Here is a 25488-nt window from a genome sequence, read left to right as displayed (position 1 = left end):
TTCCATCTTCAGATACCGACTGGCATACAAACCACTCTACATCTTCAGGTTTAAGATAATTGAACAGGGGCAGCTGTCATACCCCAAAATTTTCCCATACTATTTCTCTTATTCAAATTCAAATCAATACACAAAGCTTCTAGACACACTCTCCTATGCAAGGCTCTGAAACTAAGGTTTGGTTTATTCAAAGGAAAATCAGTGAATCAATGGCTCCAAGGCATCTCATATGGTTCAATATATCTCACATAATCTCCATGACAAATATCAAGTCTCATCTCAAAGAATTGGTCACTCAATTGTTCAGGAAGTCAACAGTCGACTGGTTGACCTAAAAAGTCAACTGTGGTCAAAGTAAAGTCAAAACTCCTGATCTTTTGTCAAGATCCTCATATTGAAGTATCATTCACCATTTGATCAAGAATTGATCATGGTTCATCAAGGAAAGATCAAAAATCAACAAATCAAAAAGTTTCTAAATTAGGGTTTTGTATAGGAAAAGTCAATTGAACTTTGACCAGCCATAACTTTCACATGGAACATCCAAAATTTTCCATCCAAAGCTCATCTTGAAGGAAATTTGATTCTCTACAACTTTGTCTCTCACATGCCAAGTCTAAAAATGCTTCATTTGGGAGATATGGACCAAAACATTATAGGTCCTTTTCAAAAGTCAACAAAAAGTCATTTTTTTCAAAAGGACACACAAGGAGCATAAAAAATGATTTTGATATGAGACCAAAGACACTGGTTAGAGGACTCCCTAAGGTTTCTAGAAAGTCTTAGAACACTTCCATACCTCAAAAATTGAGAGAGATATACCTTGTCAAAGTTGGGCTATTTTGGAAGGAAAAATAGGAAGAAACTTGGAACTTTTTGCAAATGGGCCCAAATTATTTTGCTTCAATCTTGGTCCCCAAGTATTCAAGAGCCCAAAATCTCTTTGCCACGAAAATATATGATTAATTTGATTTAATTTGATTTTTTATTCTAATTAAAAAGAATTAAAATCATATAAATTAGAAGAAAATCAAATATTTTATAAAAGATATGATTTGGATCTATTTTCATCATCAAATATATCATATAATCATTACAAATTCGTGCAAATAATGTTTGGAGAGATTAGATTGAAATTGAGCAAATTAAGAAAGTTTTCATAAGAGATTTTCAATCAAATTTCCAAAACTTTCAATTCAAGATTCAAAAGGATTTCCTTCAGTTCTATCAACCCTAATCAATCTCATATATATACTGATCAAAGCCAGATGCTAGGGTTCACGGATTTTTGCCTCAAGAACCATCAAATCCGAGTGCAAAGAGTCAAGAAAATTCAAGAACCAATTCTGAGATTGAAGCCAATTCAAGAGTTGCTATTGATCAAAACTGGTTCCTAAGGCATCTCTGAGTGTGTCTCGATCCTCCTCCAGAATCAAAGCTCTCAGAATCGTTGTCAATAACCCTCGGTTTGTCAAATTCTAAATTACATCGTACCCACACATACACGCATCTTTAATCAATTATAATTGCATATTCTTGTTTATCATGATGTGTTTATCAATTCTGGAGCTTTAATTGCGTTTTGGCGTTGATATGAGGAATATACCATGTTAGGGTTCATGTTCCTCAATTTGGGTTTTTTTAAACCACAAAAAATTAGACCTTAAGACAGGTACTATCAAGTTCGCATGGTCAAGACGAATTCATTCATGCTATTGCGCCAAATTTCTATGGCCGTTTGCCCCTATTCGCTATTTTTCAGGAATGAAGAAGACATATTATAGCGCGTCTGAAAAAGAGCGCTGTTAAAAGTATGGGCTAGAGGTAGAAGACGACTGCGTGGCATCACCTGATTGGCCTGTTTGAATTGCTTCGCGCGCGTGTTGGGTTGGCTTTCCAGATGGATCGCACGCAACATGAAACACGCGTTATCGTGTGCCCTCACCATCCTAGCCTTTCATCTCATCAAGCTCTCAGATCCAACGCAAGGCAGCTGGAGGCGCATGGTGGACTGTATACGTGAGCCACACCAGATCACTTGCTAAGTCCTCCAAATTTTTTTCTTTTTTATCACTTAAAATCATTTATTTACTTATATATATATATATATATATATATACATACATATATATATATATATATATATATATATATATATATATATATATATATATATATATATATATGTTTTTATTTGTTTTCTTCTCTTTTATTTACTAAAAACTATATACATTATTTATTTTAAAAACTTTTTTTTAAATAATAATAATATTTATTTTTATTTATTTATTTTCTTTAATATATTTATATTATTTAAATTATTTTCTTACATACATATATATATTTTTTTCTTTTATTCTTTTATTTTATTTTATAATAAATAAGAATATTTATTTAAATTATTTTCTTAATATTATATAGATATTATATTTATATTTTCAATAATTCGTATACGCTTTATTTTAATTCCAAAAATTCATTAGAAATGTTTTTCTGTCTGATTTTGTTTGCTTTCCTCGATTTAATTAATTAGGTTGTGAAACCAATAATTAATTAAATCGAGCCTTTATCTTATTTAAACGCCCGAATCAGGGTATATGAGAATTAACCCTGCACTGAATATTTCTTTTTTCTGTGCCTTTTCAGGGTTGGCTTTTCAGGTACCTTCCGACTACGCGCCACGTCAAATACGAAGCTAAGTATTCGATTCATTTAAATTTCAAAGTCTATTTTGTTTCCTTTGATTTTAGGGTTTGCCCTTATATTTTTTGAACTGTGCATGCATTCACTCCATCTATTTTTCTGCCCTTGCCATTTTTCAGGGTTAACCCTGAGGCTTCCTTCGACCGCCAACCATGTCAGATCAAATTCAAAATGCAAAGCTAAGTGCCCTTGTATTTATTTATTCTTAATTTCTTTATCTCCTATTTTATTAGGGTTAGTAATGTTCGCCTCTGAACCGATAATGCACTCACCCATCTTTTGTTTGCCATTTTTCCCACATTTTCAGGGTTTGTCAATTGCCAAAGCGTCGAGTATCGGTAACCCTAAACCCTAATCTCGATTATATTATTACTTGTTTCAAACCCATTTGTGTTATCCCGCTGGTTTCAATTCCCCTTTCCTCCGCTGGTTTCAATTTCCCTTCCCCATTATTACTGTTTATATTAAACTGCGTGGTTAGTAATCCTAGGTAGGGGTGGGAATAGGCCAGGCCGGCCTACAGGGGCCTATGGCCCAGCCTACATAGGCCTAGGCCAGGCCAGGCCTATTTAATAAAAAGGCAAGGCTTAGGCTTTTTTAAAAGCCTATTTTATTAAATATGCCAGGCTTAGGCTATTAATAAAGCCTATGAAGCCTTATAGGTCGGCCTATATTTTCATATATATTAGAAACATGCTAAATAAGTTGGTCCATGTATACATATATATTAGAAAAAAAAGCTAAATAGGCTACCCTATATATATATATATATATATATATATATATATATATATATATATATATATATATATATATATATATATATATATATATATATATATAACAAAGGCTAAATAGGTCCGTTTATATATGCAAATATAGGCCGACCTATAAGGCTTCTTAAGTAATATGAATAAATTGAAAACTTTAATGAGATACAGGCTTTTCAAATAGGCTTTCAGGCCAGGCTTTTAAAAAGGCCAGGCCAGGCCTAAAAACTGAGCCTATGATAGGCCTTAGGCCAGGCTTAGGCCTTTTAAGTTTATCGTAGGCCAGGCTCAGGCCTTCTAAAGCCTAGCCTAGCCTAGCCTATTTCCACCCCTAATCCTAGGGAGTGCAAGCCTCTAATGAATTTAGATAATTAATTATAGGATAATTTTCTGAATATAATCACATGATTGGTGCATACACGCACACTTTTGGGTAAACCTCTCTGTTGCCTGTTGCCTTGTTGCCTGTTGCCTTGTGTTTTTTGCAGAATAGCCAGTCCCTCGAATACGAGGATACCTCAGCCATGTTGCCTCGATTAAAGATCATGGTCCCTAATGATGCTGCCTTCGATACACTAAAAATGATCTCGACCCTCGGAAGTTGCCTACGAAAAGGCTGAGGTATCCTCGGGTTGCCTAAACGAAAGGCTATTCTGATCCTTCCCTTAGACTACCTGCCTCTCTATGGCATGAGTCAGTCTTATGGCGAACGATAATGCGATGACCCGTTTACATCCAAACGAAAGGCTTCCTGCCCTCTCATGGCATGGATAGGCCCTTTCATCCTGAAAGGCTAAAAGAAACCTATCATCTAAGTTTAAGGTAATTGCCCCTAATTGCTTTGCCTTGCTCTAAAATTTTTATATTCTTTCTCATAATCCTTCAAAAGGGCTACGCTCATTTACGAGCTAAAGTCCCTATTCTTTTTCTTCTACATTTCTTTTCAAACAAAGAGCAAAGCAATTAAGAGCCCATGGAAAACCATGGATGCAAAGGGTGCCTTACACCTTCCCTTTGCATAATTACCCCCCGAACCCTATTTTATTTAAAAGGTTTTTCCTGTTTCTTTTAGCCTTTCTAACTTGTTTGGATAAAATAAAAGTCGGTGGCGACTCTTGCTTTACCGCGACATTTCGGATAAAAGTCAGTTCACCGTATTACACCATCGATCAATGCCACCAGCTAGAGTCTCTGGGACCAGACGTGGTATACCTTGTATATAACCACAATGGCATAGACACCTCTCAGGCAAGTGTCTAGCCGCATGACTCTCCCATCTGACATATCCTGAATACAAGGAAGATACATCAAAAGGACGATGAGAACGGTGACCTATATACGGTGTCTAGATGACATCATCCAGCGTTAGAGCATCCAACCCCCGCCCGTACTCAATCAACCCTCCTGGAATGGCCTGTTTGGCCTTCCATCTCTTCGCACAAGGGAACAACAGCCGCAACACGCTGGATCTTCCGCTCATAGATGTGAGGGAAGTGCTCGTAGATCCAACACTGCATAAATAAAACTCATCAAGCTCAGATAAATTAAAATAAAACATAAAAAACAATGTAAAAAATTATAATATACCTGTAACAAGCTCAGGTAACCAGCAAGATGTCTTGTGTCAGGACGAGATGCAATATCAAGCGCCGTGTACAACATCGACAAAGCCGCCACTCCCCAAGCCCAACATGGGGTGTCAAGGGCGCTGAATAGAGAAAGATAACGGACATCTATATAAACTCCAGACTTGTCTGCAAAGAGAGTACATGTCAATAGTTGTAGCATGTACGCCCTAACGGCAGCCTGATACCTCCCTGCATCCACAAGTTCCTGATAAGTCCTCATCAACCAAGACATCCTAAGGTGAAAGCCCCGAGTTTCACTAAACTCACGTAGGACCTCCACCTCATCAATCTCAAACGCATCCATCACCATGTGCACCGCCATTGCCTGGTCCCTATGAACTGGTGTGAAAAACGCACCAACAATTAGAAGATGAAATAGGGCATCCACATCATCCAAAGTCACCGTCATCTCCCTAAACGGGAGATGGAAGGATGATGTCTCCGGGTGACACTTCTCAACAAAAGTTGATAACAAAGAGGCATTCAACATCGTCAGGGAGCATCCTACAAATTCCATCAGATGGAAGTCCTGAACTATCCTCCTCACTCGCTCAGGCATCGGTCTCTCGGGGAAGTTCTTCAACTTCGACTTGTGAGAAGCGACCTTCAACACTGGACGCTCCTGACACAAAAATATAATTAAAACAAATTATTATAAATCAAACCGCGTAATAAAAATTAAGCACTTAAGCAATGTTACATACCTCGCCTGCCATTAGGGGTGGGAATAGGCTGGGCCGAGCTAGGCTTTGCCAAGCCCGAGCCTGCTAAAAAATTCAAAGCCTAAGCCTGGCCTGTAACCTATAGTAGGCTTATTTTTTTGGCTTGAGTCTGGCCTTTTAGAAGGCCTGATTGGCCTGTTAGCCTACTTAAAAGCCTATTTCATTTGAACATTTGTAAATAAGTCATTCAACTCAACTTTATATAGACTAACAAATTAAAAGATCAGTGAGATTAAATGTTTGTTTGCATTGACTTATTTGAGTTTACCTAGTAGTATAAATTTTGTGATACTATTTGTTTGAAAAAACTTATGGAAGTAACTTATGACATTGTTCATAAGATTTTTTTCATCTTATTTTCATAATTTCTTTAAGATAACTAATATTTATTTTTATATTTTAATTCAAAATACAAAATACAATATAATATTAATAAAATTATTCAAATTTATTTAAATAGGCCAGCCTCATAGGCTTAAAAGGCTTTTTATATGGCCTGTGGCCTAGCCTTTTTAGCTAAATAGGCTTATAAAAAAGCTTAGGCCTTTTCTATTTATGTAAAAAGCTTGGCCTGACCTTGACCTAAGTAGGCTGGGCCGTAGGCCCCTGTTAGTCGGCCTGGCCTATTCCCACCCATACCTGCCATATCCTATAAGCGACATGGTCAGCGTATCCCGTCAACACGGACCTGTCAGAAGGTCCTATAGGGAAAGCTCCATCAGAGTGTATCGGTCCGAGCAAGAACATCTGCTCTATCTGTGGCCAGTCTCGCAACAAAACCGTCATTGCCTCTGGTCCTCATTGCAAAATTTAAAAATATAAGGAAAAAAACATTTTAAAAAAAAAAGAATTACCGGAAATTTCAAAATTTCGGTATGAGAATTGGTAAATGAAAATACCGGAAATTAGCAAATATCGTAAAATTTGAAATTTCTGGTAGCAAATACCGGAAATTTCACAAAAAATATCGAAAAACTTACTTGTTTTCGCCATATTTCCGGTATGCACTCGAAATTTTCGGTATCGTCCAAAAAATTGAAATGTCCGGTTCCTCGCGTAAATTTGGTAACATATGATAATAAAAAATGGTTGGACATTTTGATCTTTTCATAGATTTAAGGGTGACATGTTTAATTGGGGGATGACATGTTAATTTCTCATAAAAAAAAATCCTGGCCCAAGGTGGACAAAAACATTACTTTCCCGCGTACTAAATACTAGTAAATGCCACCCGAAAATATTCCAAGTATAAAAATGGCGCCAAAGTTGCCTCCATCGGCTTCTCTTTGCTAGCATCCCGATTTCTATCTCGTCTTCCCTATTCTAGCATCTCTATTTCTATCTCTTGAGTAATTCACTTAGTTTCTTTCCACACTCCGAAATTTAAAAGGTACACTTCGACTTCCTTATCTCAACATCCATTCTCCATATAGCTATTATTTCAAGTTTTAAGTTTATTTAACTTGAGTTCTTTTAGCATAATGCATCTGTATGATTTTGATACTTTCTTGTTTTATATTTCGTTAGATGCAGATAGATCTCAATGTGAGAATTTCATAGCCTTTGAATTTTGATTTTTTTCTTTGCTTCTAGTTGTTGAAGACTACTTTTGTTACTATTTTCACTAAACTAAGATGATTATGATTTAGTGATGATCTATGTGTTTACCGTATATTGCATCATCGGAAATTTGCAGGAGGAAAATATCCAACTCTGCATTTTGATTGAACATTACCCATTACTCGTTCATAACAATATTGACACGACACCATACTGATAATCACTTGAAGCAATAGAATAGTTAAATATAGAAAAACCATTATATATAGGACACCAAACACAACTTTAATGAGAAGTGTTGGTGCTACATGGACTTATGGTGCTACTGATGATACATTATAAATAACCTAATAACCTTGACAGAAAGAAAAACGAATTGTCCATATAATGATGATAAAAACACGCAGCTTAAGACTAAATAATGACTTTGTCATTATCATTTTACACACAAGTTACTAGGCAACACGATACTACAGACTATTGTAGACTTCAGGCTGTTCCTTTCTCCTGAAGGCTGTGACCGTTTGTAATCAGTTCAGGCTGTTCAGGCTGTTCAGGATTCGGTTTCGGTTCTTGTGATTTCTTCGCCGGTTTTGGTACTTGTGATTCCTTTGCTGGAGTTGACTCTTTTTTTGTCTTCTCTTTGGCTTTGGCCAATTTGCTAGCTGGGAAGTGTAGTCTAGCCATCAGAGGACGCGGTGTTCGCAATTTCCTTTCAAACCCTCGCACACAGATATACCCTACAAAGCATTTTCAGTAGATGTTAGGTTAACTGGAAGAAAGGTTCCTCTAGTAGAGAAGGATCGCATTCTTTGACTTAAATCTTACCTCTCCAAAAGGCTTGTTGAATTTCTTGTGTTGATAAACCTGTTTGTGAAAAAATAAATCAGCTTCATTATTTGACACAAGAATAATGCATGCCATAATATATTATTACCATGCTCTGCATTTTTTACCTTTAAATATTGATGTTGTGGAGGTTCCAAAATAGACTGTTCTCCTATTGAGGTTCCAGATCCAACTTCGGGGAACACTAACAGGATTAAGGCTCGACTCATGATCAGCAAATACCTGTTTCGACCGACACATGTTAGCGGTGCTTAAATTGCAACCACTCGAGTATAAAAGGGATTGAAATTTAGCAAAATCTGTGATCTCACGCTATTTTACCTCGTTGACTTGGAAATAAGTGCCATTTAATGGAAAGCTCCCACGCGTAGCTGTTCGACACGGTATCTGGTCATATTTATTATGAGAATTAGTAATGAGTAAGAATTAGTAAAGATGTGTTTAAAATCATTAATTTGATATGAATTCAGACCAGGAGTGTCCCTCTAACTATCTGTGAATTTGCTTCACGGAAACTGTTGCATGAGAAACACTCCTTCTCATTGCAGAGTTGTCCTAATTCTTCGCGAGATCTGCATTTGCATTCAGGTGCCTGTGTTGAATCTGCTGTCTCTCCTAAATTTATAATTTATTTAATAAAATGAGTTAGAAAGTACCAAGGGAAGCGAAACAATTTATATATTTTGAAACTTCCCGACTTATTTTGGTGCATAGTGCAAAACAATACTTCTCAGGGTAACGGAATCGTTATTTTTGTCTACCTGGAGTCCATATAGCAAGAAGATATTTGCCAGGATCATCAGGTTCTCGCTTGTCCCACTGTAATGCACAAGTAGTTAATATAAGTTGAACATATTGGATAAAATAGATTTACAAATGCAGTAATAACTAACCCCTTCCAGAAGAGGATGCGTATCCGGGAGTTCATAACTGTATGAAGGAAACATTATATCAGCATAAGTTGTTAGAAAATTTTCACTCCTAGGGTATTTAGTTGGAGATGTGTTATGTTACTTACACACAATGCTCTGTTCGCAATCGGCTAACATTCTTTAGCTTGGGCACAGGAATGGAGGCAGCCTCTGGATTCAAAGCAACCAGAGCCTTAGACATTTCACCTTCTTGAAGTTCCATGTTTTGTTGCATATAGTTTTGTAAATTCATAGTGAACTCCTCTATGTTAAGTTTAATGGTAGGAATTTCACATGGGTCTTCGTAGAAGGCATCTTCGATATCACTTAGTATTTGTTCCGAACATTCTGGCTCTGGAGTTGTCGGCTCTTCAATGATAGGTTGGCAGATATTTACTTCAGATCTTGCCAGTTGTCCGCTAACTTCTGTTTCGGGAATTTCTTCCACTTGGTTTGTATTCACAGCAAGAGGCAACTGCAACTGACTCATGACTACAGGTGGGTTTTCATCTGGCGCACTATTTCCAGCTGCAATTACTATACTCTTCTGCTCTGGTCCAGGCAGGGCAAGCCTTGCACTGCAAGCAATAAAGCTTCAGTAATTGATCATATCATGATTTACAGTACATGCATATTGTTGGATTTTTAGTGCGGTAATGAGAAATTTTTCAGCTGTTACCGAAGTAGCCATTTCTTAAATATACTGTTTGGATTAGGATTGAATGCTATTAGAGTGATGTCACTATAATGAAGTAAGTACTAGCTAGTATTATAATTCTGGATATATGAACATTCTAGTATTAATGTCTCATGTTCAATATCTACATTGCTAAGAATAATATTTGTAGTGCCTTCTAAAGTTCTAATTTATGATGAGAACATAGTTTTCCCCTCAGAATTTAGTAAATATATGCATACCTTGCAAATGCACTAGCAAAGTGTCGGCATTCTGCTCTCATTGGGCATGCATTGCAATTTGGTTTGCTTTTTGTACAGAAGACCTGCATTCATCACAGTTCATGTCAAAATCACAATAGGCTTCGGTTAAATAGTGTTGGTCTCTCATAAGAAAATGCAACTTACCTTTCCAAATGTAATCATCTGGTAATGTAGCTCATACCTGTAATACATAGCAATTTCAATAAAACATAAAAAATAATAATCCCTCGGTACATTACCCTTTCTAAACTTACAGAAACAAAGAAAAATTAGTATTTATTTCTGTCTGTTTGCTATGTAAATTCAAAAGAAATATTTACAATGTTTTTTGATCTAGCTTGCACAATCGAGGCCAGAGATACTTTTGTATGGACTCCAACACCGGGTACCTACAATGGACAATGATATTAGCTCTTCTCGTCCAAATAAATAGCACCACCTAGTATAATTTATTTATGCAGTACTTACATTTCAAGGAGATGCAACTGTAGTGACTCGGGCAGTGGTTGGAGAGGTACCCATCCCAAGCGTACTGCTATACGTCCAACATTTGTATCTACCTGTTATATGGCAATAATTTATTAGATTTATTCCATATATATATTCCTGCAATTGCGCATACCTTTGTTTTCAACTTACCGGGAAGGCAAGATGGTGCAGCGTTAACAGGCGCACACACTCCACACTTTTTAATCCCAGTCCTCTCACGCTTAGCAAATACTCTCTGTATGATGAATTGAATTTTATTAAGCACATATATGCATATTTTTCTACATGAAGGTCTAGTTGCATTATGAGAAATATTATTTCAACTAAGTGGCTTAGTTAATCATTCACTTACTTTGCTTGGTCAGGTGGAACGTCTCTCAGCCACTCGAGGTCAACGCTTCCATGATCATCAACCAGTCTCTTCAGGAATTTCTGCATAATAAATCATGTAAAATGTGCTGCTCACTAATTTCTCTGTCCAAAAATGATAAATAGCATTTCATTGAAGTTTCATTTTACCTGAATACGCTCGGCAAGCCTGTTGTTCATGCCTCGTTCTTTGATTGTATTAGCAATGTCACCAACATCTGCACATCTCACGGCATCCCAGTCTAAGGAATCCATGGTGTCTTCTGTCTTTTCTCTTTTCCCAGCCTTAGCTTGTGCTTTTCTTCGTAAACTATCCCAGTCAAATTGTTCCTTTTCCTCCTTTAGTTGATTTTTGGTCTTTAACTTTATTGGGTCAGAAGTTATCTCATTGGTTTCACTCCTCACAACATCTTTGTGATTACCAAAATTTAAATCCCTCTCTTTCTGAATCAGATCAAGAGTTTGTCCAGCAATGTCAAAAAGGCTTTGCTGCATGTGATTACTCTGTTCCCGAGGATGGACTTGAGATGCATTATGTGAATGAGTGACTGCAACAGAGCCTGCAGATTCGTCTGTTTGAAAACTAAGTGTATTCATCTCATTTTCATCTTTATTCTTTAAGATGCCACTTGACAAAGCTTCTGTGTTGAGAGGATCAGAGCAGTTAACTTGATGAGCTCCTAAGTTGAGTGTGAGTTTCAAATTATGTTCATGGGACGGAATGATGGATTCTCTTAAAGAGTTTTGAGTGACATTTGATTTTTTCCAGCTTTCTGTTGCATTGTCATCTCTCATGTTCTCAATTGATTTGCTTCTTTGACTGTTAACTTCAGAAAACTTGGTTGAACTTACCATTTCAAGAAGCTTAGAGAAGGAACCACAAGTGTTGTATTTTGCTGTGCTTGACAGATCTTCAACTTCTGAGTTGCTATCTGAGCATGATCCTATCTTCTCAGGATTTTGATAATTTGAAAAATCTCCAGATATTTGAGATGAAATGACAGAGGATTGAGATGAAACAATGTCATTTAACTCTTTCCCTGTACCATCATGACATGATTTTTCTTCCCTGTCCTCAATCACCACCATTGGGCTGTGGCATTCTGTAATATTTCTCTGAGGTGATTCTGTTCGTTTGCAGTTCGATTCATCTGTTAAGCTAATTGGGCTACTTGTAATTCTGCAGGAATCATTGCAGTTGACAGTTTTTTCTCCAGAATGCTCAACTATATCTACTGTCATAGAGCTTTGGTTGCAAACAGATTGATTCAATAAGTTTACATCACATTCGGTGTTCTCTTCTGGTTCCACCACACACACTTGTTGTTTATTGACTGCCTGGCTCGTGCCTTCTCCGCACATGCTGCCTGACTTTTTGGGAAATCGAGCAGCAAGTGACATGAACGCAGAACTGTCAACAGAGAAAAAAATTGTTGTTGTGGCATGTTGTTAAATTCAAAGTCAGCTAAAAAAACTAATAGAGTATGTACCTGGAAAGATGGTCTGTGACATTTTGAGTGAGAAAAACTCCCACTACTGAATCCACAACCGATCCTTTCCATCGAGAAAATCGCCTGTCTCCTGTTTATTATGTTTTAAATTAATAAATGAAATATGTGACTAAAGCCAATGAATGCAAAGGAATAAACTAGGGTTGATACCTTGTACAAGATGCATCCGTGCAATAAATGATTCTGCTCGTCCACGGAACACATTACGTTCTCCTTCCCACCATTTGGCCTTTTCTTCATCTGTTCCATCAACCCCATCATGGTTTATATCTAACAGCAAAAGCTTCCATACTCTATCAGTCTCCTCATCAAGATCAACTTTAGGTCGTGGGCGCTGTTTTTTGATGGGTTCAAATGAGCCCTGAAAGGGAACAAGTGCAGTCTGCCCATATAAGGCAAGTTCTTTCCCTCCCGTGTTTATGTTTAGCCGTCTAAATTGCTCTGTTAATGCTTCAACATTATGCATTATTTTCCGCATTACTCGGCGAGCAGTACCTGCAATGCAAAATTACATTGTATAATTTGTCATTGAGCATCTATACTATGTTACCGACACAAAAATCAAGTGTTTAGTGGAAATACCTGGTTTCACCAGTGTCAGGTGGTGATTTCCCAATGCAGAATTATGGCACTGTTGCATCTCATCTTTGTTAGGATGTGTTGAACTGGAAAGAACACTTCTCTTTCTATTTCGCTTCTTTTTTGCACATGACACAGGCATGTCTTGTGGTCTTTCTGCTTCTCGTATTGTTTGCCGGTCTGAATAGTCCAGTTGTTTTGCATTGTAATTTGGTTCAATACAGTTTCTAATTCTCATTAGAGAATTATAATCACAAGTTTGATTTGGTAATTGAGATATTTCTGCCATCCTTCTTAAAGATATTCTGAACTCATCAAATGTTTGAGTATTATGAATATAATTTTCTCTAGATTCATTTATGATTCGGCGTACAACTGCATTATATCCCAAACCATACATCCAGGAGCTGTGGTTTGATGCATAAGGATGCACTTGAGCATCTTCATGAGCGTATATTAGTGGTACTCCCTCTTTGGCAATCACAGAAGATGTAATATGAGTGTTAGGAGTTTTTCCCTTTCCAGTTCTCCTTTTCTTCTGGATATTTGGAAACTGAAGTGAAAACTTTGACTGGTATGCGTGCAATTCATTAGAGTGTGCCCCAATCAGATTCACGCTGCTGTTATCTGCACGTTCAGTGGTTCCAGAATGCTCTCTCTCGCAACCAACCATTTGTAAATTTACAGTTGAAGCCCGGCCATTGCTGATGTTTCCATCATCAACCTCTGCAAGACCCTTTCTTTTGTTTTTGTTCCTGGCATTCCGCTTCCTTCCAGGAGGATTGCATTTTGGAAGACATGTATTTGACTGGTATGAGTGCAATCCATTATATTGTGCCCCAATCAGATTCATACTGCTATTATCTGCATGTCCATTGGTTCCAGAATGCTCTCCCTCGCAACCAACCATTTCCATTTGTAAGTTTACTGCTGAAGCTTGACCATTATCTGCTCTTTCAGTGGTTTCAGATTGCTCTCTCTCGCAACCAACCATTTTTAACTTTACTGTTGAAGCCTGAGCATTACCGTTGTTTCCATCCTCTGCCTCTGCAAGACTCTTTCTTTTATTTTTGTTCCTGGCATTCTGCTTCACCTCAAGAAATTTGCTTTTTGGAAGACATATACTTGGAGCTTGTGTGTTTTCAGATAACGATGTGTAATTATGTACTATCTCTTTTGCCAAGGTGTTTTGATCATTGGTGAGGCTTTCATTGCACATACTGCTTTCATCTCTTCCTCCTGTGTCAAAATTTATGGACATTCTACACGATATTATGGTAGGTTCAGACATAATTGGTTTAGTCAATTCACCTGCCTTATTTTTTGGAGTAAGCTTCCTGCCCGATCTCTTCTTTCTCACACACTTCCCTTCACCTTCAGGTATGTAACTATGCAATGCCTGCTTCATCCAAGTCTCTTCATAAGCAAGGCCTGCGGGTGTTTCCTTTACCACATCGTCCATTTGCACATTTACAATTTGTCTTTGAGCAGAACTTTCATCTTTCATAGCCATATCAAAATCTGAGAACCTACTCATTGTTGTTTCTTTAGATTCTGGCATCAACACCCCAGTCAGTCCTCCTGTCATTTCTGTTTGGCAAGTAGGAGACTTGTTCAACCGTTTTCTTCTCTGATACGTATTTTCTGTCAGGTTTCCTCTTGGCTTTTCCTCGGGAGAATTAGTTTTTGAAGGGGACGTACTTAGGGTTTGTTCATTATTAAAAGATGACATGTAATTGCTTTCTGCTGCCTGCTTCACGAAATGCTCTATATCATCGGCAAGGACTACATCAATATTCTGCAATTCTGCACCAGTTTCTTTGCACGGATGCACAGTTAGGGTATGTTCATTATTACAAATTGATGGGTAATTATTTTCTGCTGCCTGCTTCATGAGAGCCTTCACATCATAGGCAATGCCTACCTCAATTTCCTGTAGTTCTGTACCAGTTTCTATACACGGATGTACAATTGCATTTTCTCCGCTGGCAGAACTTTCAGCTCTTTCTCCTCCATCAAACTTTAAGGACTTTCTACAAGAATTTTTTGCAGATTCTGACATCGTTTTTCCAGCCAAGTCTCCGGATACTTCAGTAGGAGTAGAAGACTTATTTAATCCCGGCCTTCTCACATAAGCAAGATCTGGATATGTTCCCTCTACGACTACATTCTCTTTGACAGCAGAACTCTCTTCCATTCCTCCTTTGTTGAAATTTGTGGAAATTATACAGGGTGGTTGGGCCAATTCAAACATCTTTTCTGTAGTCAGTTCACCTGTCACTTCTGTTGGAGGATCAGGAGACTTGTTCAATTTCCTTCTCACACGCTTCTTGCCAGTTGGGTTTTCTTTTGGCTTTGCCTCAGGGTGGGTGCTTTGTGAAGATGTATCTAGGACTTGTGTACCTTTTGGTAATGGCATGAAACTGTTTGATGCATGCTTAACCGAAGTGTTTAAATCACAAACAAGGTCAATATTTGTTTCTTGTACGGCTACACCATTTTCTTTGTTTAGAAGTGAAGTTGTATTTCCTCTGCCTGCAGAACTCTCATCTTCTGTACCTATTTCAAAATTTAAGGACCTTTTACATGACATTTCGGCAGCTTCAGGTACTTTTTCTGCGACTTCTCCGGTCACTTCTGTTGCAGGAGTAGGAGTTTTGTTCAATTCCTTTCTCCTCACATACTTCCTTTTGCCAGTTATGTTTCCTTTTGATTGCGCAGGCTTTGGGGTAGCTGGTTTCGGAGTTCTTTTGGGTTTGCCTTCTCTAATGACCTTGGGCCGGTGCTTTTTTCTCCTCGGCTTTTTTTCTGGTGTTTTATTCAGACCCGTACAGAGGCTGCTCCCTTCAGCTGGGTTGTGATTCTCCTTCAACGGTGAAGAAGCGCCATTAAGTTCCACAACAAGTTCGCATACCTCATTGTTCAGTGAGGGTCCATCCTTATCAAGCATCTCGGCAGGGTCACCCGGGGAAGTTCTCTTGCTACAGCAAGCATTGTCGGATGTTTCTGCATTAAAAGTTCAAACAAAACTGAGAATAAAAGCAATACAGCCCCAGTTTCATACACAGTATTAAAAGGGAGTTAAAGCTGAAACTTTTGACAAGGAAACATTGAACCGAAAGCTATGCCTCTTGAACAAAAGGTTGTATGGTTTCCAAAGGGCATCACAGTCACAAGATTTACAAGTTTCAAAGGAAATTGTATTCTAACATGCAGATAAATTTGTTTTAAGTAGAAAACTAGTTCTTTTAATGAAAGCTTAGAAATTCAAAATTGAATACACAATTCTTCATTTATGTACAAAACCAGTGGTAATGGGAAAAAATATGCCCAAGACATACTATTTGCTTAGGAGCGGGATTGAACCTGTAGCACGAACACTTTTGACCGAAGGCATGTTGGGTGTCTAACACGTGTCAGCAAACACCATTAGCCGACACATTCAATTAATCAATTTTCTCAAATTGTTATTGGTGTCGATGTGTCAGTGTCGTGTCTCAAGTTATTATTGAAGTCGCTATATCAATGTGATGTCTCAAATTATTATCAATGTCGTGTCTGTGTATATGTCCCTTCATCTAAGTGAAGAATATCGATTTTATGTTATAGTTTAATGTTTTCCCCGTATCATCTTAAACATTACATCTTCAAATATTTTCTGCACAGTTTTAAATTTTTATAGCATGTTCATTGGGTTCCTCTGAGTTTTCCATAGAAAAATAAAATAAAAATATAACACAGTATTAAAATAAAAATAGGAATGAATTAAATACAGTAAAAATAGCTGCAACACTTCACTTACCTTGAGGAACCCTTGAATTATTAAGGACAACTGAAGGACCAAATAGATCATTCAATCCATTATTGTTTCCGAGCTGCGCTACATAAGAATTTGAATTCGACGAAGCTACTTCTGTCGGAAACATGAATTCGGCAGAACTACCTAGCTCACTCCAACATGAAACATTATTACCAGAATCAATCTTTTCACATATTTTGCCATTATCACCTGCAATGTCTGCAACTGTAGCCACAGATACTGATCCATGACAAGGTTCTCTGTTTTTCTCTGACCCATTTGAGAATTCAGAACATGCAACTGCTCCATTGCCATGATGATGGGTTTGGTTGTTTCCCTCCACTGGAGTGCAGATCGGAACAGATTTTGGTAGAATTGGCTTAGCAGGGGTTGTAGGAATCCATGGAATCTCTGATTCTGGTTCCTTTCTACCCATTTCACCAACCTCCATTTTCACAATTCACCTAAAAAACTGATTTTTTTTTTTTTAAATTAAAAAAAATTGGAAATTGGCAAGTGGGCCTATCTCAGAACAGTTGACGGAGCTCAATTTTTCGATAAAGGGAAAAATTTGATCAATCTTCGGAATTTGCATTAACAAGATGAATCATGAACCTAACAGAGACAAAAAATGAAAAAATTGAAGAAAAAAATAAGAAAAATTGGGAAATGAATAAAAAAGAATGAATAAATGAGAAATTGAAGAAGAGAATCTGATATGAAAAATGAGATTGAGTAAAGAAGTAATTAATTACCTTTGCAACATAACTGGCGACAGATTAAGCTCGTAACTACTCAGTAATTGCTGATAGGTTTTTGAATAATTTAAGCTAATTAAACAAAAAACGATTTTGTGAAAAAAAAATGGTGATTCTGATTCTGATTGTTGGCTTTGGGAACTCCGCTTCTTCTTCTCCTTTCCTATGCTGCCAACAAAAACAGAGAATAGGAGAAATTCATGGGAAGGTAGTTACAGAGTCAATGGAGATCTGATGACATAGTTACACTATGAGTTCAGCCTCCAAAAGAGAGAAGAGAAAGAACACAAAATTGTTAACCTCAAGACTAGGGTAATTCATATATAAACTCTAAGACGAGATCAAGGTGTATAGCTGCACCCATTTATATAAAATTATTCTCTCTTTTATATTTATATCATAACTGAACATAACAGGGTTCTTTCCGAATGCAGAAAGAAAACTATCATGCAGCCTCTTTTTATTAATGAAGAATAATTTTGTAAAACTGGTACGTATACATATTGCATGCATGCGAATTTAATTTAAATACACTGTCAGCATAACTATTTCTATTGATATATATTAAAATATAAAAATTATTATTAACAATATATATCTAATAAGAAGTGTTTTGAAAGGAAAATAATAAATTAAAAGTAATATATATGTTTTTGAAAATATATTTAAAAACATTTTTAGAAAATAATTTAGAACAGATGATCTCTAATTCAACTTCTAATCTTCAAATTTCTGTTACTAGTAGTACCTGAAATTTAAAAAAAGAAATGGTCATCAGTGTCTGGAGTGCTTTTTAAGTGATTAAAGTGATAAATTTTTAAAAAATATATATTTTTAATATATAAAAAATTAGAAACTTAAAAAAAAATTTTATTTAGCATTTTAAAAGAGTGTTCAGAATACTGGTTAACATGACTCTTAAAAAAAATTTATATAAGAAGGAATGACGATGGTGGTGATTGGTGAAGTCAGGAAGAAGATAAAAAAAAATTAATATGTTCCAAAACATGGTTACTAGTAGTACCTGAAATACAAAAAATATAATATTTTTTTATGAGTAGGATGGTGGTGGTGGTTGATGAAGAAGAAATTACAAAGGTTAATATCTTATTAAATGGATCTGGATTCTCTCCTGCATACTTTTTAATACTTTTTAGTGCTGCTTATTCAACCCACAGCTTAACCATTCATCTATATAATTTTTTCATTTCAAAGCAATTTAACTTTTCTTTATAGGGTTAATAGCTATTTATCTCATATCATATATGTGAGTTTTGATTTATCTCCCTTTAAAAAAAAAGTTTTGAATTATCCTTCTATAATTTTAAAATTTTAAGTCTTTTGTCCTTTAAAAGGAAAAATTACCCCCTATAAAATATATATATATTTTTACTTACCCCTGATTTTTACATGCTTAGGGGGTGCCCAAAAATTATAGGGGTAATTCAAAACTTTTTTTAAAGGGGTAAATCAAAACTTGCCTATAAGGCAGAAGGTAAATGATTATTAACCATTTTTTATATTATTCTTTCCGTTTTGAAATAAGTGTCGTTTAAGGTTTTTGGCTTTTTGCATACAGATTACGAAATGTAACAATATTGTCATAAAATATTATACTTTTACCAAATTAACCTTATTAATGTATTGAAAGTTGTGTATATAGTAATAATTAAATGACAAAATTGTAAAAATAACCATCACTTTTATATTGAAAAGTGAGAATGACACTCATTTTAAAATAAAATTTTCCCTCTAAAATGATACTCCCTCCGATTTTTATTATAAGTCGTTTTAGAAAAATATTTTGTATTTTAATATAAGTCGCTTTACAATTCCAATAAATAATTAATGTTATTTTTCCTATTATATCCTTAAATATTTATTATTCTCTCTCATTTCAATTATATAAATTTATCTTCCACATGTCATTAATAAAGGATAATTTTATAAAAACCATCATAATTTCTCATTTTCATACAACAATTATTATTTTTCTTAATTTGTGTGAAAAGTCTAAAACGACTTATAATAAAAAACGGAGGGAGTACTTATTTTAACACAAAATTTTTCTTCTAAAATAATACTCCCTCAGTTTTTTTATTATAAGTCGTTTTAGACTTTTCACACAGATTAAGAAAAATAATAATTGTATGAAAATGAGAAAGTATGATGGTTTTTACAAAATTATCCTTCATTAATGACATGTGGAAGATAAATTTATATAATTGAAATGAGAGAGAATAATAAATATTTAAGAATATAATAGGAAAAATAGCATTAATTATTCATTGGAATTGTAAAGCGACTTATATTAAAATACAAAATATTTTTCTAAAACGACTTAGACCATGTGCAATGGGTGTGTTTATTTAAACTCAACATGGCAAAATCATGTGCAATGAGTGTTTAGAGTAGTGTTGAGTGTGTGTTGGAGGAGAGAGATGTTGAGAAAACTCAACACAATGTACACTGACGCAGGGGCCACGTGGCTGGGCTTGATTGGCTGGCCAGATTTTTATCCATTTAATACTTTGAACTCAATTATTTCGTTGCAAATTAATTTTTTTTTTTTACCAAAATTCATGATTTTTTTTCTATAAATAGAGACTTGGTTCATTTGATTTGGACACAGAAAAAAAACCAAGTTTTTCACTATCTTAATCTTATTATTATATTTCTATTAGTGTTTATTTTGAAGTTAAGTGTCTTTTTTTTAGTGAAATGGATCCCAATAATCATTTAAATGGATTCCAATTATTTCAATAAATTTTGTTTTTATTACAAAAAATTAAAAAATAAATTGTTAAGTATTTATTATTTTAATTTAATTTTAATCGATAACTATTTATTATGAAAATAAAAAGTGGTGGGGTAGGGTGTTGAGTGAAAAACCATTGGAGAAGGTAAAAGTTGAATGAGTGTTGAGTTATTAGGTGGAAGAGAGAGAAAATGATGTGGAGTGTTGGGAGTTGAAAAAGTGGGTGTTGAGTATTGAAACTATTGTAAATGGTCTTATAATAAAAAACGGAGGAAGTACTCATTTTAAAACAGAAAGAGTAATCCAAATCATTAAACGAAGGGTATGAAAGATAGCAAAAGTGAAAATGCAAGAGGGGTTCTGTTTCCCTTGATAAATAGTTAAAATATTTGTACATGGATATTAATGCAGACAAAATTCAATTTTGATTCAGTGTTATCATTAAATATTATAAATGTCAGAACTTTTAAAAGTTAAAATTTTATGCTTTAATTATTATTTTCTCTATTTTAATGAAGATGAGTGTTAGCAATATTGTTTTTTCAACACTCTTTTGAACACTTATTTTTATTAGTAAAAACATGTGCGTCTTACTACTTTATGTACTATAATTTATTTTTAAAATAGAGAACTACATATATTTCAACCAATAAATAAATAATTATTTAAAAATGTTGAAAAAAAAGTGTCTCTAACATTCCTCAATAATACGAAGCACTAACATTTCTCTTTTAATAAAATAAAACTCTTTTTTGACAACTAGTATAGTAGTTGGAGTTCACCTTTTTAAAGATGAACAATTGAGATTTTCCTATTTTAAACTCGTAATTTTGTAGCTAATATTCCTGCTCAGTTTTCAATTAAGTTGACTTTATGTTATTTTTAAGATTATGTCATTGCAATATTAAAGTTTATAAAAGTAATTTAGTTTAAGAAATTCTTAGGTAAATACAGACATTACACGATTGTATATGTATATACTTCATCGATTGCAATTTTTTTAGATGAAGGACAGGAAGGATGGGTAAGAGTGAAAGTGCAGAAGGTGTTCTCTTTCCCTTCACAAGTTAAGATAATGTATATAATCATGCACACAAAATTCAACTGATTCAGTGTTATCATTAAATTATTATAAATGTCAGAACTTTCAAAAGTTAAAGTTTATACTTTAGTTATCACTTTCTCTATCTTAATGAAATAAGATTTCTTCATTTTTTTTTTATAAAAAGTTATTTAGTTATTGCAGTTTACCTTTTTAAAGATGAATAATTGGGATGAGGTGAATTTAAACTCGTAATTTTATATCTAATATTTGTGTACAATTGTCAACTAAGTTGACTTTATGTTATTTTAAAGAAAATGTCATTGCAATATTAAAGCCTATAAAAATAATTAGTTTAAGAACTTTTTTTTAGGTAAACGCAAATATAACACGTATTTCTACACACATCTAGTAATAATTTTTTATTAATAAAAAAAATAATATATTTTTTCCTTCATTATTACAATCACCCCATAATTTTAATTAAATATATATTTTTTAAAATAAATTTAAATAATTTTCATCCAATATCATAACCACCCCACAATTTCAATTAAAAAAATAATTAAATTTTAAATAAATTTAACTTTTTATCTCTTCTTATTAATTGTTTTTAAGAAAATGGATTTATAGTCGTTTTTATGTAAGTATTTATCTTAGTTTAAATATACTTTTTGTCTCTTTATTCTGTCAAATTATAACATCTTTGCACTTTGCAGTAAATTTTTTGCCATGACTTGTTTGAATTATATGGCCATAACCTATTTACATTAAATTTATGCCATAACCTCTTTTGGATCATGACCATAACTTGTTTGCATTATAAATTTTGACTATAAACATAAACAGTTAAAGGTAAATTTTGTCATAATTTGTTTGTATTAAACTTTTTTGTCAACCTAATATAAATTTGGACTATATTTGGATATAATAGCTATAACAACATATTTGCATATACTTGTAATTATATAATTGCACCACAAAAAGTGCTAAGTGCACAGACACGTATCATGTTGTTATATACATATTATTATTATTATTATTATTATTATTATTATTATTATTATTATTATTATTATTATTATTATTATTATTATTATTATTATTTATTATGTTCTAAAACTTTGGTGAGTTTTTGCTCGAAGCATACTAGAAGTATTTAGGGACGTGCCCGACCAAGGGTCGGTGCCCCTTCCCCTCAGTTGAAAAATTGGTCCGAGTTTTACGTATGGCAGACCCATCAGAGTCTCTGAAGTGGCTAGCTACCGAGAGAGACAGGACGATTATAGGTGCTTTTATGATTTGCCACTTTCTTTGTATGTGATTTGCATCGTGGGATTTTGATTACTCTAGTCATACATTTATGGTGCTTATGAGAACACCCTCGAGTCTTTGGGTTGGGGCTTCTATTTATTTGGTCGTACCCCAGACTCGTTGTTGACTTTCATGGTTACAAAGAAAATAGATGTTTTAGAACTTATGCTTCATTGATTAAGATTGAAATATTTCAATAAAATTTGGTGAGTTAATTAATTATACGAAGAAACAACAACATAATAAGGTTGTCAACATAACTAAGTGGGATGGCACCGCTTATTCTCCCGGGTTAATTGCTTGTTTGATCATCCAATCTTTCTTACTTAGCCAACATGATTTGCTCCTCCTGCATGAGGCTAGATGTTCATGCTCCTTTGATGGCCGGTGAGGGAAGCTGCAATGACTTCCATGGACTTTCACTATCCCTGGTCTTGTTACAGCGGTTGACAGATCATTTTGGCTCCTTCTAGATCAACATTAATTATGACAGGCTCACCATGTTATTTGTGTAATTTTAGCTTGTGGATAACTGAGGATGTCATTGCATATATAGCCTATATAAAAGGTCGGCCGTGTATGCAATTATAAACTCTCTTGCAATGAACTGTGAGTTCAAAGTCCTAATTTCTTTTCCTTTTCCCTGGGATATCATTAGCTCAATGTATCACCAAGAACGGATCATTGTGCCATTGAATGCTTGCAATTCTTCTCTTTCATATGGAAATAAATTTTCCTTCTTCAGACCCATCGTTTTGAACAACTCTGTATATTATATCACAAGATTTTTTGCTATAGATTAGTATTTAGGATACGTCGAAGTGGACGATTGTGGAAATTTTGATCAGAGGAAAGATATCATTTGGGACTCCTCTGACTTTCTCGCTATCCCTAAAATCGAGCATTGATCTATTCGGGGTATTGGCTGAGGTGTTTATGTATTTCTTATGGACAACCATAAATCTTGCATTTTTCCTCGTCATCGTCCTTTTTGGCGAGACATTTTTCTAGGACGCACCTCCAGTAATGGCCACAATGTGCTGGTGTTTTCCCTTACCTACTCTCTTTTCTTCACTTCTATCTTCTTTACTGTTAGTTACGACATCAACAAGATTGGACGAAGACTTGTTCTTTGGTTACTCCTTTTGATCATTCTTACCAACTTTGGTATACTCAGAAAAATGACCTATATTTATTTGAGCTTTTAAGATCAGCGTAAGCTCACAAACCAAACACCATCTTTTAACAGGCTAATCTCGAAAAATTAAACCGAGGTTTTACCATGTTCACCTTAACAACTAAACATGAGATTTTTAGTTGGTTTATCTTAAAACCTAAAGCACCTTTGCATAAGAGAGATATTACAACAGTGCCACACGCTAGAACCAAACTACCTCACATGTAAAAATTCAATCTCAAAGCACTAAGGCAAAATTGGAGAGAGAGAGAGAGAGAGAGAGAGAGAGAGAGAGAGAGAGAGAGAGAGAGAGAGAGAGAGAGAGAGAGAGAGAGAGAGAGAGAGAGAGAATGAGTGAGAAGAAGTATTCAAAATAGGTTTTTTTGGTGTGAATGAAACAAGAAATGGGCCTTCTACTTATAGAACAAAGTGTGACTCAAAAATGGAAAAAATTTATCAGTTTTTTAATGCTCATAATCTTATAAATATCACATAATCGATTATGCAATTTAAATTAAGAAGATTTTTAAAAGGAGTTATCACTAATCAATTAAGAGACCTAATAATCGATTATTAGGGTTACAAAGATGATAATTGGTTAACTCTGATGGATTAATCGATTATGCCATGTAAAAAACCCTTTAAATTGATTAGACAGAGACTTCAATGCCATGTAAAAAACCCTTTCTGGTAGTTAATAAAATAATAAAGGCTTTTTAATCATTCAAAAGTGTTTGGGTGATTTTTTTTAGTATTTTAAGAGCTAATCTTATACCATTACAAACACATATCACTCGGCACAAAAATAACGAGTTTTCACACTTTCTCTCTTTTACAACTCTGAAGATTCAAGATCCCTTGCTTGATATATCCATGATTTGACACTTCATTTAGGACTTAACTTTTTCTATCCGATGAAGCTTGATAACTCTTCTTGATAGGTGTCATCATCCAAGAGATTTCTTAACTAAGATCAACAGGATTCTATCGAACACTGCTTAACATTAGGTGTTATCCTTCATAATAGACTTTGACATTTCGATTCTCATGATTCCCATGATTTGTGGCAATATTAAACCATTCAGAATTTAAAGCAAAAAATACAAATTTTTTACCCATGGGGTCTCAAATTCAGGTCCCTTCAAGTTAAATGATAGTCACTTTACAACTAGACCAATCAATTTCTACTATTGGTATTTATAATGATGAATATTTAACTTATAATTTATAATAAAAATTTACTTATTTACTTATTTCAAGTAAACTATCAAATAAATATTTAATTATTTCAAATTAATTAAATTTAATAATAATAATTAATTTAATAGTAATTCAATTAATTATTAAATATTTAATTAATTCATATTAGATAATCAATTAATTTCAAAAGTATTTAAATTCAAATTAAATAATAATAATAGTAAATTAATTTAATGGTAATTTAATTAAATATTAATTTATTTAGTTCTACTTGATTAATTATATTTAGGATTTACATTTTATTTTTAAATTTGTGTATTATTTGAAAAATTAAATATTTATTTGAGATTTATTTGAAATAAGTAAATAAGCAACTATTTATTTTGAATTATTAAGTTAATTATTTATCA

At 34.4% G+C, this 25488-nt stretch overlaps 2 protein-coding genes across 2 annotated transcripts; both read right to left on the bottom strand.

Annotated features, from left to right (window-relative positions):
* Positions 1-4864: 4864 nt before the first annotated feature.
* Positions 4865-6609, bottom strand: LOC131604727 (protein MAIN-LIKE 1-like). The gene is made up of 3 exons (XM_058877151.1): positions 6463-6609; positions 5061-5723; positions 4865-4984 (listed from the first exon to the last, which is right to left on the bottom strand). Exons 1-3 carry the CDS (start codon positions 6607-6609, stop codon positions 4865-4867), a joined length of 930 nt encoding a protein of 309 aa, XP_058733134.1.
* Positions 6610-7607: 998 nt separating this feature from the next.
* LOC131601698 (DNA glycosylase/AP lyase ROS1-like) lies at positions 7608-18019 on the bottom strand. The gene is made up of 20 exons (XM_058873561.1): positions 17585-18019; positions 16833-17444; positions 13034-16036; positions 12602-12946; positions 12431-12521; positions 11091-12351; positions 10924-11003; positions 10722-10806; positions 10551-10642; positions 10403-10471; positions 10227-10263; positions 10062-10144; positions 9251-9721; positions 9126-9162; positions 8994-9051; positions 8705-8847; positions 8554-8619; positions 8340-8454; positions 8212-8250; positions 7608-8123 (listed from the first exon to the last, which is right to left on the bottom strand). Exons 2-20 carry the CDS (start codon positions 17278-17280, stop codon positions 7873-7875), a joined length of 6774 nt encoding a protein of 2257 aa, XP_058729544.1. The 5' UTR covers positions 17281-17444; positions 17585-18019; the 3' UTR covers positions 7608-7872.
* Positions 18020-25488: the final 7469 nt, after the last annotated feature.

Source organism: Vicia villosa, linkage group LG5, assembly GCF_029867415.1.
Source record: "Vicia villosa cultivar HV-30 ecotype Madison, WI linkage group LG5, Vvil1.0, whole genome shotgun sequence".
NCBI lineage: Eukaryota > Viridiplantae > Streptophyta > Magnoliopsida > Fabales > Fabaceae > Vicia > Vicia villosa.
This window is presented reverse-complemented; position numbering and strand designations above follow the sequence as displayed.

Bases quoted from the DNA above. Each gene is read 5' to 3' on its own strand.
- LOC131601698 (XM_058873561.1), bottom strand. From the start codon at position 17,280: ATGGAGGTTGGTGAAATGGGTAGAAAGGAACCAGAATCAGAGATTCCA. The intron at 12,352-12,430 runs GTACATACTCTA...CTCTGTTGACAG, and splicing joins GTCACAGACCATCTTTCCAG to TTCTGCGTTCATGTCACTTG. The intron at 9,163-9,250 runs GTAAGTAACATA...TCCTTCATACAG, and splicing joins TTGCGAACAGAGCATTGTGT to TTATGAACTCCCGGATACGC.
- LOC131604727 (XM_058877151.1), bottom strand. From the start codon at position 6,609: ATGACGGTTTTGTTGCGAGACTGGCCACAGATAGAGCAGATGTTCTTG. The intron at 5,724-6,462 runs GTATGGGTGGGA...TTTTTGTGTCAG, and splicing joins TCGCTTATAGGATATGGCAG to GAGCGTCCAGTGTTGAAGGT. The intron at 4,985-5,060 runs GTATATTATAAT...TTATTTATGCAG, and splicing joins GTTACCTGAGCTTGTTACAG to TGTTGGATCTACGAGCACTT.